The sequence below is a fragment of the Bos grunniens genome, chromosome 10 (assembly GCF_055505025.1).
Source record: "Bos grunniens cultivar Pamir isolate PY7600 chromosome 10, Bosgru_T2T1.0, whole genome shotgun sequence".
Classification (NCBI taxonomy): domain Eukaryota; kingdom Metazoa; phylum Chordata; class Mammalia; order Artiodactyla; family Bovidae; genus Bos; species Bos grunniens.
The window spans coordinates 14259547-14274118 of NC_141174.1; the positions used below are offsets into that span (position 1 = coordinate 14259547).

At 52.3% G+C, this 14572-nt stretch overlaps 1 protein-coding gene across 11 annotated transcripts in view; it reads right to left on the reverse strand.

Annotated features, from left to right (window-relative positions):
• The window catches only part of ADCK1 (aarF domain containing kinase 1), a 137679-nt gene that overhangs the window by 39682 nt on the left and 83425 nt on the right, over positions 1–14572 (reverse strand). For all 11 annotated transcript variants that reach the window (XM_086319434.1, XM_086319431.1, XM_086319430.1 and 8 more), the window contains one exon: positions 2948–3106. In XM_086319434.1, coding sequence (XP_086175560.1) covers positions 2948–3106 — 159 coding nt within the window. The remainder of the gene's footprint in view (positions 1–2947; positions 3107–14572) is intronic.

The window sequence follows — 14572 nt, forward strand, 5'->3', positions numbered from 1 at the left end:
GCCAGCCATGTGAGTGGGTCCTCCAGCTCCCCACCTGTAACCACTTAGAACTGAGATGAGTCTATCATGCCCTGCGCAGACTGCAGTCAGGAGCATAGTACTCGACTGGGGTCTTAAGCCACTCCCTTTTGAGGTGGTTCAATGTGCAAACTAGCAGTTGCATCAGTTAGGATGCTAGATAGCGGACAGAGCTCTTTTCTGACACTGTTTTTGCTGAATGCAGATGCTCAGTCCTGGTTCTCCTCTAATCCCTCTGACCATGCCTCTTTAGTTCCCTCGGGAACTCACCCTCCTGGGCACAGTCCCCAGATGACGATGTTCCTCACGGTTCTGTCTCTGCCCTCTCCCTTTTGTTTTAGTCTATGTAGCTTTTCTAATGGAGAAGGCAATGGCAACCCACTCCAGTACTCTTGCCTGGAAAATCCCATGGGTGGAGGAGCCTGGTAGGCTGCAGCCCATGGGGTCGCTAAGAGTTGGACATGACTGGGCGACTTCACTTTCACTTTTCACTTTCATGCATTGGAAAAGGAAATGGCAACCCATTCCAGTGTTCTTGCCTGGAGAGTCCCAGTGACGGTGGAGCCTGGTGGGCTGCCATCTATGGGGTCACGCAGAGTCGGACACAACTGAAGCGACGTAGCAGCAGCAGGAGCAGCAGCAGATTTTCTAAGCAATCTCAACTACTCCCCCGGATCCAGCTCCCATGAGTCTCCTTGCTGATAAATCCAGAAACCTGTATTCCCAGCCTGAATTATAGACGGGCTTCCCAGGTGGCTCAGTGCTAAAGAATTCGCCTGCCAAGCAGGAGATGGCGGGCTCGGAAAGATTCTCGGGAATAACTTCCTGGGTTGGGAAGATCCCCTACTCCAGGATTCTTGCCTGGGAAATCCCACGGACAGAGAAGCCTTTTGGGCTATATAGTCCATGGGGTCGCGAACAGTCCGACATGACTTTAGTGACTAAACAACAAGAGAGATCCAGACAGCAATGTCTTATAGTACATGGTCGCTCCATCACCTACTCCGTTTGTTCTGACATCCATGCCACCCCCTTATCTCACAAGAAAGTACATTCCCCAGGCTCCCTTGCCAACCAGCTTCCAGCTAGGTTTAGTGGCATACGGGGGGACAGGAGGAAGTGAAACACCCACCACCTCAAACAGCATCTGTGGCTCCAATACCATGTGACGGACCCTATGTCCATGACCCACTCCCCTCAGGTGCCCCAGCACCTGGGATCCAGGGAACCACCTCTTCTTGTCCCTCCTCTATAAGGGTGGCAGTGGCTTCCTGCCTTGGGTGACCATCTCACCATCCCATTTGGCTTCTCAACCATTCCATCCCCGGTGAACCGCATGTTCTGTTTTAAACTCCCTCTGACATGCCTAGAACAAGTTATTTTTCCCCAACTGAACCCAGACTGATACACATGGTTAAAGGCCCCCAGGTTTGATCACAGAAGCCAGAAACATACAATTTGTTTTCATTCTGATCCACACTGGTAGCTTCCCTCAATCCATGTAAACCAAGCTGGTCACAAAGTCCTGATGCTCCCACCCCGTGAATCCACGCCTCTCCTCCGCCCCCATGACGCTGCCTTGGTTCACACCACTGCTCTCTCAGCGTGGTGCAGCAGCCCCTCAGTTGGTCTCCCTGGCTGCAGTCTTCCTGCCTCCCCCAAACATCCTCCAGACTGTTAACACACTTTTATTTCTAAGGCATGTCTGATCACGATGTTTCCCTGATTAAAATTCTTAAATGGTTCCCCACTGACTGCAGGAGAAAATCAGATCTGCTCGGTTCCCCAGTAAATACATACTTACTATGTGCTCCACCCTATACCTGAGCCTGGAACCCAAGGACCTCTGTGTTCCATCCTGCCTACCTTCCCAGCTTCGCCTGCACCCACACCCAGCTCAAACCATCTGAACCAGCTGACACTCTCCACGTGCACCCTGCTCCTCTAAGACTCGAGACCTTCAGCTGGGTCACCCTTCCGCTGTCCAGCAGTCTCGTGGGCGCCTCGATGAAGCCCCTCTGATGCCCCCATCAGTCCAGGCTCCATGGCACCTTGCCAACACCCCTTAGATGGAGCTCACAGTCGAGGACTGTTTGTGTTCAGGTCTCCACTAAACGGGGGGGCGGGCTGTCCGAGGATGAAGAGGCAGGTCGCTCACTCGCGTGTCCTATGCACCTACCAGGTTTAGTCAGAGAGCTGCAAGAATAAACTAAGTGTCCAAAGTGAGGACAGGGAACCAAGGAAAGGGAAAGGAAGCAGGGGAACATGCTGGCAGGGTTAGCAGACTGCGGACCTCCCCTGGGGCTGCTGGCTATGGCCCAAGCCTTGGCCACTCTCCCTTTCCCCTTGCTCGAGGCAGGGAGCTAGAAAAGTCCAGAAGCATAGGATCCACTAGAGCTGTCTCAGGGCCACTTTAGGGCATGCGCGTTTGCTCGTGCAGAACAAATATCAGGGAAGCAAAGGAGCGCTCTGCATAAACATTTCTATGTGATCTCCGTGTCATGTTCAAACTCCTTGGCTGACCACATGCTCCCGTTCGTTACAATGGACCAGATTAGGATGTAGCCTTTTCTACCCCCAAGGAAATCACCTATTTGGGTCACCTCATCTCTACAATATGCCACCCCCCGCCACAAGTTCTCCTTGGCCCCAGCAGTTGCCCACGTGTTCTGAGACCATCCACAGACAATTCCCAGGAATGAATCAAAACAATTCCCAGGAATGAATCAAAAATCGGCCAACCCAGCCATGGGTCCCCGGGTCGCAGCGCTGTCATGACATCTTTGTGATCTCAAGCTCTCCTCTCCCGCTCTGTGATTCAGAGGCCCACACTCCAGCCCATAGGCCTTCTACCAGTTTCACTGGGACTGCCCAGATCCCAGGGAAACATAGAACGAGGATGAAGGGAGGGGAGGAGGAAGGCTCTCACCTCCATCAGAAGAATGTCCTTTGAGCTCTGAGCCTGCACCTTCGGGTGCTGGACCTTCACGGCCACTGTCCGCCCATCACGCAGCACGGCCTTGTGGACCTGGGCCAGGGAGGCCGCTCCCAGAGGGGTGTCGTCAAAGCTCAGGAACAAATCATGAATCTGTCAAGAGAGGACAAGAGAGGACAGGGCAGTTACGAGGACTCAACTCACTTAGAGGGATGGGGGGAGGATGGCCCAGGGCCTCCGCCGGCGGTGGCGAATGCCTCCATGACAGACTTCTCCTCTCTCAGCTGCTTTGCCTGGGTCCTTTGCAGCCATGGAAATTCACACACACCTGTCCTCACTCAGGAAGTGAGACAGAAAACACATGTGGAGGACGTGACTTACCTGTGCTTGGAAACCCAGTGCATCTCCACTTAAAGCCAAAAAAGTGCCATCTAGAATGTCCAAGATTATGCATCATCCATCCATTTAATCACCTACCATTGGACCTCCAGGGGCTTCCCTGGTGGCTCAAACAGTAAAGAATCTGCCTGCAAGGCATGAGACCCAGGTTCGATCCCTGGGTCAGGAAGATCCCCTGGAGAAGGGAATGGCCACCCATCCCAGTATTCTTGCCTGGAGAATCCCATGGACAGAGGAGCCTGGTGGACTATCGTCCATGGGGTTGCAAAGACTCAGACATGACTAAGCAATGAACACTTGCACCACATGTGCCTCCAAGGCTCTCACATACGGATACACTCAAACGTTAACAGAACCTGGGCTAGGGCAGCTCAAGACAGGGCATCAGATGGAAGACGTTTCAACCCCGCCAACTTGGAAAGCTCAAGGACACGTGGGCTGCAGGCTCCAAACCCAGCAATGACCACTTGTTGCTGCCTGAGCCTCGACATGGGTCCCCAAGTTCACTCCTGACCTGGCTCCCTGACAGAGCTCCCAGGCTGCAGACCAGAGCTGGGCTTTTGGTCTTCACCGGTGATGCCATGCCAGGAGTCCTGGGCAATACCCGTCCTCTGTGCCTCACTTGCTCTACGAATGAGACCATATACCCCATGTTCTTGCATCTCCTCTTCCCTTCTTCCTGGACTTCCCTGGTGGCTCAGACGGTAAAGCGTCTGCCTACAATGTGGGAGACCCAGGTTCAATCCCTAGGTCATAAAGATCTCCTGGAGAAGGAAATGGCAACCCACTCCAATGTTCTTGCCTGGAAGATCCCATGGATGGAGGAGCCTGGTAGGCTTATAGTTCATGGGGTTGCAAAGAGTCAGACAGGACTAAGCAACTTCACTTTCCCTTCTTCCTTCCCCCTGCTTCCCTCTTAGAAATGCCATCCCAGTTCTCCTGAAGGAAAAGGTCTTTCTGACTTGAGTGGTTGGTTATCAGCTAAACAGTCTAGATAGGAATATTCTCCCAGATGGGAAGGAGGGCCCCAAAAGCCTCTTGCAGAATTTCCCCAGGGCAGAAATCTTTGTCCCCTCCATTTCTTGAGTCCCCTGGATAGCCTCACAATTCTGGAAAAGCCAGACATTCACACACACACATACACACACCCCTGTGTGTACGTCTCACACACCTCCCCTCCTCCTCACGCCAGGGTCTCATGCCAAGGTTGATGTAGCCCCCGGCCCCCACTGCCTTGCTTTGTCCCCCTTCTGCAGTGGCCACTCCACACTGCCCCCCAGCCCCTCGCCTCTCCTTGGACTTCGGAGGTTCACAGGACCCACGGCCTCCCCCACCCCATCCCTTTGTTTGCCAGGCCGCACCATCACTCTGCTAATCTCCTCTCATAAATCACTCCCTCCAGTCCTGTCATCATTTTTGTAGCTTTCACTGACTCCATGCCATTTGTCAATATCCTGCGGGGGCCAAAGGTCCAGGCAAACGCGGGAGGGGCCTCCCCTCTTCTGTCACGGGCAATGCGTCCAGACTGGCTTCCCGTCCCCCTCCTTCCTCACTTTGTTCCTCTCCTTAGCGCCCCCTTCCCCAACCATGCAACCTGTCTTTTTCCCTCCTTCTTGAGTTCTGGGCTCCCTGAGGGCCAGTTCCTTCCCACATCGTCACCCTGAATCACCTGGGGTCTCTCCACACAAGAACCCGTTATCCTGGGCCTGGGCATAGACTAAGAACGACGGGACCACCCGCCCTCCATTCCGCATTAGAACACCAGCTCCAAACAGGCAGCGATTTTCTTTCTGTTTTGTTCACTGCTAACTTCCTTGCACTTAGAACAGGACAGGAACTAGTCAGTGCTAAACATGTAAAAGCATGTGTCGGGAGTAGGATTTACCTGCGGGCATCCCACCTGTTACTCCAGGGTGGGTGTGAGACCCTGGCCTGCTGAGTCAGAGCCCCGGGGACCGCGGGCCATCCTGATTAGATCAGAGGCGGACACATGACCCAGCTGGTCCAATCAGACTCAACTGTTCAGTCTGACCGGTAGAAGGGCTTTTCCTTCTTGCTGTTCAACCCGAAGCTAAAAACTGAACTTGAAGTCTGGAGCTACCAGGGGTCACACAGTAGAAACAAAGAGGAGAGCCAAGCCTGGAAAGAGTGAGTCCCGGTCACACTGGTCCTAGCCACGCCTCGGTGCCCACCCCATAATATCTTTTTTTTTTTTTGCTGAAGGCAGTGTGAGTTGTTTTCTGTCACACACAACTGAAGGGGCCCTGACTGACGCAGTGTGCACTCAGGCCCCAGCTGGAATAGATGAAAGGAACCTGGGCATGGTGCCCGGTGCCCCCCAAGAGGCTCTGTACGTGTGAGTCCCATCCCCTCCCCACCCTCTTGCTGGGACTGAAATCCAGAAACAGAAGGGAGGTGGGGTTTCAGAAATGCTCCCATCCATTACATAATGGCAACCACACCACTTCCCAGGAAGCCCTCTGGTAATTCCTGAAGGAGCACCAAGGAGAAGGCTTTTCTGGAAAAAAAAAAAAAAAAAAAGCTGTGAACTCAGACCCTCACCTCTGGCAGCTAGACTGGGCCAATCTCCCCACTACAAGGAGGTCTTGGGGGTCATCCGAGCCTACCCCCACCCCAAGCCTCTGCCTGGCTCCCTGGGAACATTTTGCTCATGCTCTGAGAAGGACAACCAGTCTTCGAATCCGTGTCATTGCAGGGACGTTGCAGAGTCACTGCAACTGAAGATTGACATGGCATCCCTAGGGCTGTGTGTCCAGAAGAGCTGCCAAGAGCGGGGAGGGGCAGGAGGAGGGGGGAACCGGCCAGGGCAAGCAGAGCCCAGCCTCCAGGTGAGAGGAAGGCAGGTCTCCCACAGCCCCTGGGAATGGGGAGGGGGCCTTCTACAATCCCCTGCTCCCGCCACCGGCTGGAATGGGGGGCGATCCCAGGACCACCCAAGCCCAGGCGCCAATTCGGCACCCTGAACGAGGCCGAACTGTGAGGACTTGCCCAAATCCCCCATTTGACCAGTGGAAGCAGAGGCGAGGGAAGCGAGGGTGCACCAGTCATGGGGCGCAGGGAACCTGCTGGACAGATGGCCCGCCCCACCCACCCCTGCCCCCCACCACCTCCTGGGGCCCCTGGAGCCACCCTTCTCCCCTCTATCAGCAAGCAAATCACACACCCACACCCCACTGTGCTTAAACACACACACACACACACACATTAATTGATTGCTAGTGAATGTTCCTAGCTGGCTTATAAAAAAAGGTAATTAAAGATTGGTACTACAGCCTGTAATTAAATATGAATAAAGTATCTCTAAATGGAACCTTGATTCAAAGTGTTCGCTGAAAGTACTTTATGCTGATAGAGAATAAGGAAAAATAGACCCTGTCCCGAAAGCAGAATTATACCCCCCATGCAGCTGAAACAAACGCCACCCCCCTCCAATCAGGCCTCATCCCCCCAGCCCTTTCAGCAGAAAACCATTAGCAGAAACAAACTGCACCATTTGCAGCAATTAGATTCAAGCAGGGCCCTCAGCTGCCTCCAGTCACTCGCAGGAACCTGTCTCCCTTTCTAAGGCTTCCTTTCCCCTGTGCTCTCATTTCTTCCCCTCTGGGTCTGGCGGCAAAATCAATTAAGTAAAACAACTACATTTTAAAATGACTAGTTATGTGCTTTTTAATTACTGTCGGCCCATGATTCAAATACATTGATGTCCCTGTCTGGAAAAGGAAAAATAATCAGAAAGAAAGTTGCTCTAGTTTTGTATGATGTGTGTGTCCATGTGTGTGTGTGTTGGGGAGTTTATGGACATCAGAAAGGCCAGAAAAAACATGTCACCCTAGGGGGTTAGCTGACCAGAGGCTCAGGTTAAGACTTTGTAACACGAATATATGAGATGCTGCTGCTGCTGCTGCTGCTAAGTTGCTTCAGTCGTGTCTGACTCTGTGCGACCCCATAGACGGCAGCCCACCAGGCTTCTCCATCCCTGGGATTCTCCAGGCAAGAACACTGGAGTGGGTTGCCATTTCCTTCTCCAATGCATGAAAGTGAAAAAGTGAAAGTGAAGTCGCTCAGTCGTGTCCAACTCTTAGCAACCCCATGGACTGCAGCCTACTGGTAGGCTGGCTCCTCCATCCATGGGATTTTCCAGGCAAGAGTACTGGAGTGGGGTGCCTTTGCCTTCTCTGATATGAAATGATGGATGTTAACTAAATTTACTGCCATAATCATTTCACAATATATGTAAGTCAAACCATCATGCTGTACACCTTAAACTATACAGTGAGGAGTATCAATTACATCTCAATAAAACTGGAAGGAAAAAGATGTCAGCAGACTGGCTTCAGCTGAGGTCCAAGAGTCGAGAGACCACATGACATGATACCCCAGTCCAGGGCAGAGTGACTCCCAAGAACATCAGCCAGGAGGAGTCCCTCGAAGCCAGGTTACTGGGCAATGTTTCCAAAATGCCACACCGAGGAGCCAAGTGCTGGCCAGGCCCTCATTCAGCCTAAAATAAGGAGGCAGGAAGTCAGGATCTTTGGAGAAGCCTCAACAATGATCCCTGGGGAGAGTTCCACTTGGGTCTCTCAGCCAGCCCCACCAAAGCCTACAGCCTGCCAGTCTCGTGAGGACTGGTGCATCAGTCACAGGGTGGGGAATGTCCCAGATTATCGAGGATGGTCCAATAGAAAATATCCTCTCCTGTTGCCCCCACACTCATTCACCTCAGACCTCTTCTGGATTCAGAAACGACATCCCCATATGATAAAGCTAACAAGTTGAACAGACCCTGAACAGGCCAGCTCTAGAAAGAAGCAAATCCAGGCCTTGATGCCGGGGCCAGGCAGTTCCTAGTGAGGAGCCAGGACGACTGCCCAGGGCACCTGAGCAGGTTACCATGGCATCAGCAGCAAACGACATCTGGCTCTCGCCCTCTTGAGATGACCCACCCCACACCTGGCTGGGTGCCAGCAGCCTTTGGCTGCCGCCTGATGGGGAGAAGGACAAGTCCCCGTGCTAATGAAGTGGCAGGAGTGAACGGTACCCACCCCAGCCTGAGGCAGACAGCAGAGCCCTAGCTGGCTAGAACTGCAAAACACTGTCCAAGCCTGCCTTGGAGAGGAAATCCATTGCCCGCTCTGGGCAGCATTTCCCAGGAGCCTGCCCCCAGAATCCCTACATCTCACAGTTGCCCCATCAACTGCTACCCCAGTTGCTGCAATTCCTGCCCCTTGAGTAGGGGCTGGACTTAATGACCATGACTCCTAACAAAGAGCACGTAGAGGAAAGGACAATGTCCAGTTTCCAACTGTCACTGTGATGTCCTCCTTGCTTTCTCTCCTGGAATGCTTGCCTGGGGGAAAGCAAGCTGCCGTGTCACGAGGCCCCTCAAGCAATCTGTGGAGAGGCCCCCGTGGTAAGGAACCGAGGCCTCCTGCTGACCGTGGGCCATCTTGAAGGCAGCTCCTCCCTCCCCACTCAGGCCTTCCGATGCCTGCACCCCAGCTGACATCTTGACTAGAACCTCATGAAGAGACTGAGCCAAAGCCATCCAGCGAGTCATCCCCAAGTTCCTGACCCGCAGAGACCCTAAAACATCAGAACCCTGTTGTTTTAAGGCACTGTGTTTATGGGTAATTTGTTATGCAGCAGTAGCTGATTAATGGACCCCAAGCACACCCTGCCAGACATCACTAATCAATCACAGCTTCACTCCTGCTGGGCCCAGATGATGCCTCAAAATCTCTCTCAACCCTGAGCTCCAGGCAGCCACTACCAACTGACCAGAGTTAGCATATGAGATGAAACCATCTGCCATTCCTTAGCCTAAGATAGAGGGTGAGACAGTTGGATGGCATCATTGACTCAATGCATACGAAGTGGAGCAAACTCTGGGAGATGGTGGAGGACAAGGAAGCCTGGCGAGCAGCAGTCCATGGGGTCGCAAAGACCTGGACACGACTGAGCAACTGAACAACAAGCCTAAGCCAATCAGTCAACAAATATATACATGACAGAAACCCCAGTAGGAACATGGGCCAACAAAACAGGCAGTCCCGAGCCATGAGGAGACCTTGGTCCAGCAGAATGTCCTACTGGAAGAAGGCAACAGCCTCTGAAAAACACAGCTGCATTCTAGCAGGACCTGCTGGAGAGGGTGCCCCCTTCCCAGTGTGCTTCACCCAACCCCAAGGGACCTTCTGGCAAGGTAAGCAGAGGGGACCTCCAACACCACCATACAGATCCTGGGGGGCCAGGGGAGAGGACAGGGCATCCAACTGTCTCTCCGTCTCCCCACTCAACAGCTGCCCTGCCTCAAGGTGGGGGCACCCCCATCTCCAGCTGCCAACTCAGAACAATTTATTATAACAAAAATCACATCAACAATAACAGCTCAAGGACACCTAGATCCTTTCATGGAAGTTGTGTTCTCTCTGGGGTTCTAAAAGATCAAAGCGTCGGTTCTGCAGAGCTGTTACTTACTGCTACTGCCCAGCTGGGCCAACAGCAGAGCTTGAGGCCCTTCTCAACAAGGGTCACCCCCAGAAATAACAAAACATCATTCCTGTTGAAATTCTTGCAAGGAGGCTAGCACAACACTCAACTCTTACCAATTTGCTGAAGAGCCTCCAGGTACAGGGTAATCATCTATTGGGCTTTGCCAAGGGGATCACAAGTCAGACTAAGCTTCTTTTTTCCTGCAGGATGGTGACAAGTAGCTGACAGAAAGAGAAGCAAGAAGCCAGGGGCAGCCACACCCTAGGAAAGCCATGGTGTGTTCCCTAGGAATGCCCACCTGCCGGCCAGGACAGTCAGATCCAAGAGGCAGCAAGGCATAGTGATTTCAATGCAAGCTCAAGGTCAAACTACCCTGACTCAAATTCTGGCTCCAAGGTGCATCAGTTTGGGCAGTGACATAACCCTTCAGTGCCTCAGCTTTCTCATCTGTAAAATGGGAATTTTGGTACCTACCTCATAGTATTATATGAAACATCATACATAAAGAGTCCAGGATAGAGCCGAAGAAGACCCCCGAGTAATGGTAGCAAGAGTAGTGGGTACTCCATCTGAGGTCTCCACAAAGAGCACGTGGTCTAATGAAAAGGGCATTGGAACAAGGAGGCTGTCAGGTAGGCTCTATGAGCGAGTGAAAGCCACCATCCTCTTTCACTGAAGTCTCCTAACTGGTCTGCCCATTCATGTTCCTTTCTCTGCCAAGCCCTCTTCCACATACAGCTCAGGTGAGTTTTTCCAAACATGAGCTGATCATGCCATGTCTCCCTGCTTCCAACACATCAGCAGCTTCCCAGGGTCAAGATCCTCAGCATGACCCACAGGGGCTGACCTTGCCTACCTCTCCTGCCCCTTCTCCTCTTTCTGGCCCCCTCCAGCTCTCTCTGCCCTGAACAGAAGGCCTCTTTTGATGACCAGCGCACTCCCCACCTGTCCACTGCAGGGCCTTTGCACGTGCCATCCTCTCTGCCTAGAAGGAATGAATAGGAATTCCTCCTCGAGGGAATTCCTACTCATCCTTCAAATCACAGCTTGACGGTCACCTCGTGTACAATCTCAGAACTCACTGCCCTCCTCAGTAGCCATCACACAGTTGTACTTTGCCTCAGTTTATATTTGCTGCATCTCCCTCTTCCCATGCAGATGAGAGACTTCTGCTCCTGCTCAGCATTGCCATCAAGGCACCTGGCACATAACTGCAGAATGAATGGAGGTGAGGTTTTAATGTCCCCATTCTCTTCCTGGCGAGGGGTCTCCAGGCCTTCCAGCTGATCTGGGGCAGCTAAAGTGGCTACGGTTCCCTCAAGGTGGCTGGGCACCTTGAGCGCTGTGGGTGGAGGGACTCTATGGAAATGTTGTGATAATAATGATTAATAAAAAGCAGATAAACACCCAGTGTGGCTGGCCAGCCCCGGGAAGCCATCCATTACATCTGTCATTCATTAGCGGTGGGGGGGAGGGTGCAGTCCAATCAGATCTCCTCAGTTTAAGCAAACCTTCTGTAAATTGTAGGCTGCAGGCGCTGACATTTGATAAATTATTCTTCATAATCCGCCGTGGGCTGTCATAAATCTAATCTTTCAACGTTCCCCATCTTAATAACTTGTCCAGCCACACAGGGTGACAGGTCTATGTCTCTGCCTGTGATAGAGATCTCTGGGGTAGCAAGACCAGAGATCCCAGGCAATGCAGTGTGACGTTGAGGACCCCCCCCACCAACCCACAGCCAGGGCAGGTATCCCCTAGATGATCAGAGTGCAGAGATGATGAGTTGTCTGTGGAGATGAGAAGTGTCTGGGCGGGGGTGGGGAGTGGGGGTGGGGGTTTAGGGCTGTGCCAAGTGTTCACATCCCATCACAGCACCCAGACACAGGGGGTGCCAGGAACTCAGACCCAAGACCCGGACAGGCTGAGCTCTACGCCCTCCGCTGCAAGCCTGCTCATGTGAGGACTCACCACTTCTTCCTGGAACTCAAGCTTGGCCAGAATAAGGGACGTCACAATATCTTTGCTCCGCGGGGGCTGAATGTTTAACCATGGGAAATTCCTTGTATTTGCATAGTCTTTGCTGCTCTTATGTAATTCCCTACCCTCTCTTGAGGTTAGGTAGAGGAGATATCACTGCCCCCATTGCACACAGGAGAACATAGCCCCTAAAGGTCACTCATTTGTTTATCCAACAAATGCTCACTGAATGACTGCCATGTGCAGGGCCCCTGGACTAGTCACTGGGGACCCGATGGGGAGAATGAGTCCTAACTGGGTACGGCCACCCCGCCCTAGAGTCACTACTGGAATGTCAGGTCCAGTAGGGAGACAGGAATTAATTATGAAATCACAAAGAAATAGGAGCCTGTGCTCAGAGGGTTAAACCTGGGCTGGGAGAACTTCTTAGAGGAGGTGACAAAGAGCTGAGCTCTGAAGGATGAGGAACCAGTTAATCAACTGAAGAAAGGAAGCAGGAGCGTTCTAGGTAGAGGGGCAGCCTGTGTAAACCATGAATAAAGGGAGTACATTATGGCAACAGGAGACAGCCAGAGACAGGAGGATCTGCAGCCCCTAACCAGACTTGGGGGAAACCACACACAGTCCTGGCTGAGCCCGGCTACCGGAGCAGGGGTTAGGAACACCAGCCACTGCCTGCTATTGCAGCCCACAAGCAAAGAATACTCTTTCACATTTCAAGTGGGGAAGATCAAAAGAATAATACTTCATGACATGCGCAAGTTACATGAAACTCAATTTCCACACCCATGAATGAAGTTGTATTGGGACCCAGCATGCCCACTCATTCCTTACTGTCTACAGGCGCTGTCATCCTAGAATGGAAGAGGAGTATGTGGCCTGAAAACCTAAGCTGCTTACCATCTGGCCCTGCGGTAGGCAGAAAAATGCCCCTCTCTAAAGACAGATGACTCACCGATGCAACGTTCGTGATCATGGGCAAACTTCTGGAGACGGACAGGGAGGGACAGGAAGGCCTGGCGTGCTGCAGTTCATGGGGTCGCAAGGAGTCGCATACGACTGGGCGACTGAACAACCAAGATGTCCCTGCCTCCGTCTCCAAAGATGTGATGAAATTAAGGCTCCTGAGATGGGACAGTGTCCTGAATTCCCATGTGGACCCAGTGCAATGGATATAAGGGTCCTTATGTCGATAAAAGGGAAGCAGAAGGGCCAGTATTAGAGCAAAGATGTGAAAAGGAATGAGGTGAAAGCATGACAGAGAGTGAAACTTAGAGACGCTTCGCTGCTGGCTTTGAAGATGAAGGAAGGGGCCACGAGCCAAGAATGTTCAGTTCAGTTCAGTTCAGTCGCTCAGTCGTGTCCAACTCTTTCTGACCCCATGAACCTCAGCATGCCAGGCCTCCCTGTCCATCACCACCTCCTGGAGTCCACCCAAACCCATGTCCATCGAGTCAGTGATGCCATTCAACCATCTCATCCTCTGTCGTCCCCTTCTCCTCCTGCCTTCAATCTTCCCCAGCAACAGGGTCTTTTCAAATGAGTTAGCTCTTCGCATCAGGTGGCCAAAGTATTGGAGTTTCAGCTTTAACATCAGTCCTTCCAATGAATACCCAGGACTGATCTCCTTTAGGATGGACTGGTTGGATCTCCTTGCAGTCCAAGGGACTCTCAAGAGTCTCCTCCAACACCACAGTTCAAAAGCATCGATTCTTCGGCACTCAGCTTTCTTTATAGTCCAACTCTCACATCCCTACATGACCAGCTATATAAGCTAGAGAAGACAAGGAAAGAGAGTCTTCCCTCAAGCCTCCAGAAGGAGTGCCAGCACCTGCATTTTAGGGCTTCTGACTTAGTCAGGAAGATGCCCTGGAGGAGAGCATGGCAACCCACTCCAGTACTGTTACCTGGAGAATCCCATGGACAGAGGAGCTGGCAGGCTATAGTCCATAAGGTTGCAGAGTCGGACACGACTGAAGTGACTTAGCATGACGCACAGGACAGTAATATAATAAATGTATATTGCTTTAAGCTACTAAATCCAAGGTAATTTGTTATAGCAGCAATAGGAATCTAAAACAGGCCCTGAAATAGAGCTAGTGTAACACTCTCAGTATGTCAGTTTTTATTCTTTTTCCTGCATTTCCCAGGATAGAGGTGGGGCTAGAACACGAGACTGTGACAAAGAGCGGCACCGGTAGTGTGGGGAACCCAGGTCAAGCGCAAACCCTGAGACGTGAACCAGGAAGGGCACGTCACGACTTCCGGCTCTGCTGCGCCAGGGCGCACGCCTAGAACCAGTCCTGTCCTCACCCACGTTCCAGGGCAGGGCGCTCTCTGCTCCCCCAGCTGCCTCCGACGTTCCCTCCCAGCCCTCAGGTCAAACCCTAATACCTGGATCAGCCTCTCCCCTTCCTCTCAAAGAGCCTCAGACCTCATACAGAAGCACCTGTCATCAGCTCACACACCAGAGACAGGAAGAGCAGCGTGGGCCCTGAGAGACCCCTCATCATCATCATGCTGATGACACAGGAGCTGTCCCCGCTGTTGAAGTAACAGCCCCTCCTTCTATAAAACCCGTTTTACACACACACACACACACACACTCCTACAGCTCTCATCAGATCGGGGCGCTGACGACTTTTTTAAATATCTGGACACCAGGAACCCAGTGCTGGATCCAAGCCTCTCCAGGCTGAACCCCAAATTCTGAGTCTCCCATGGACT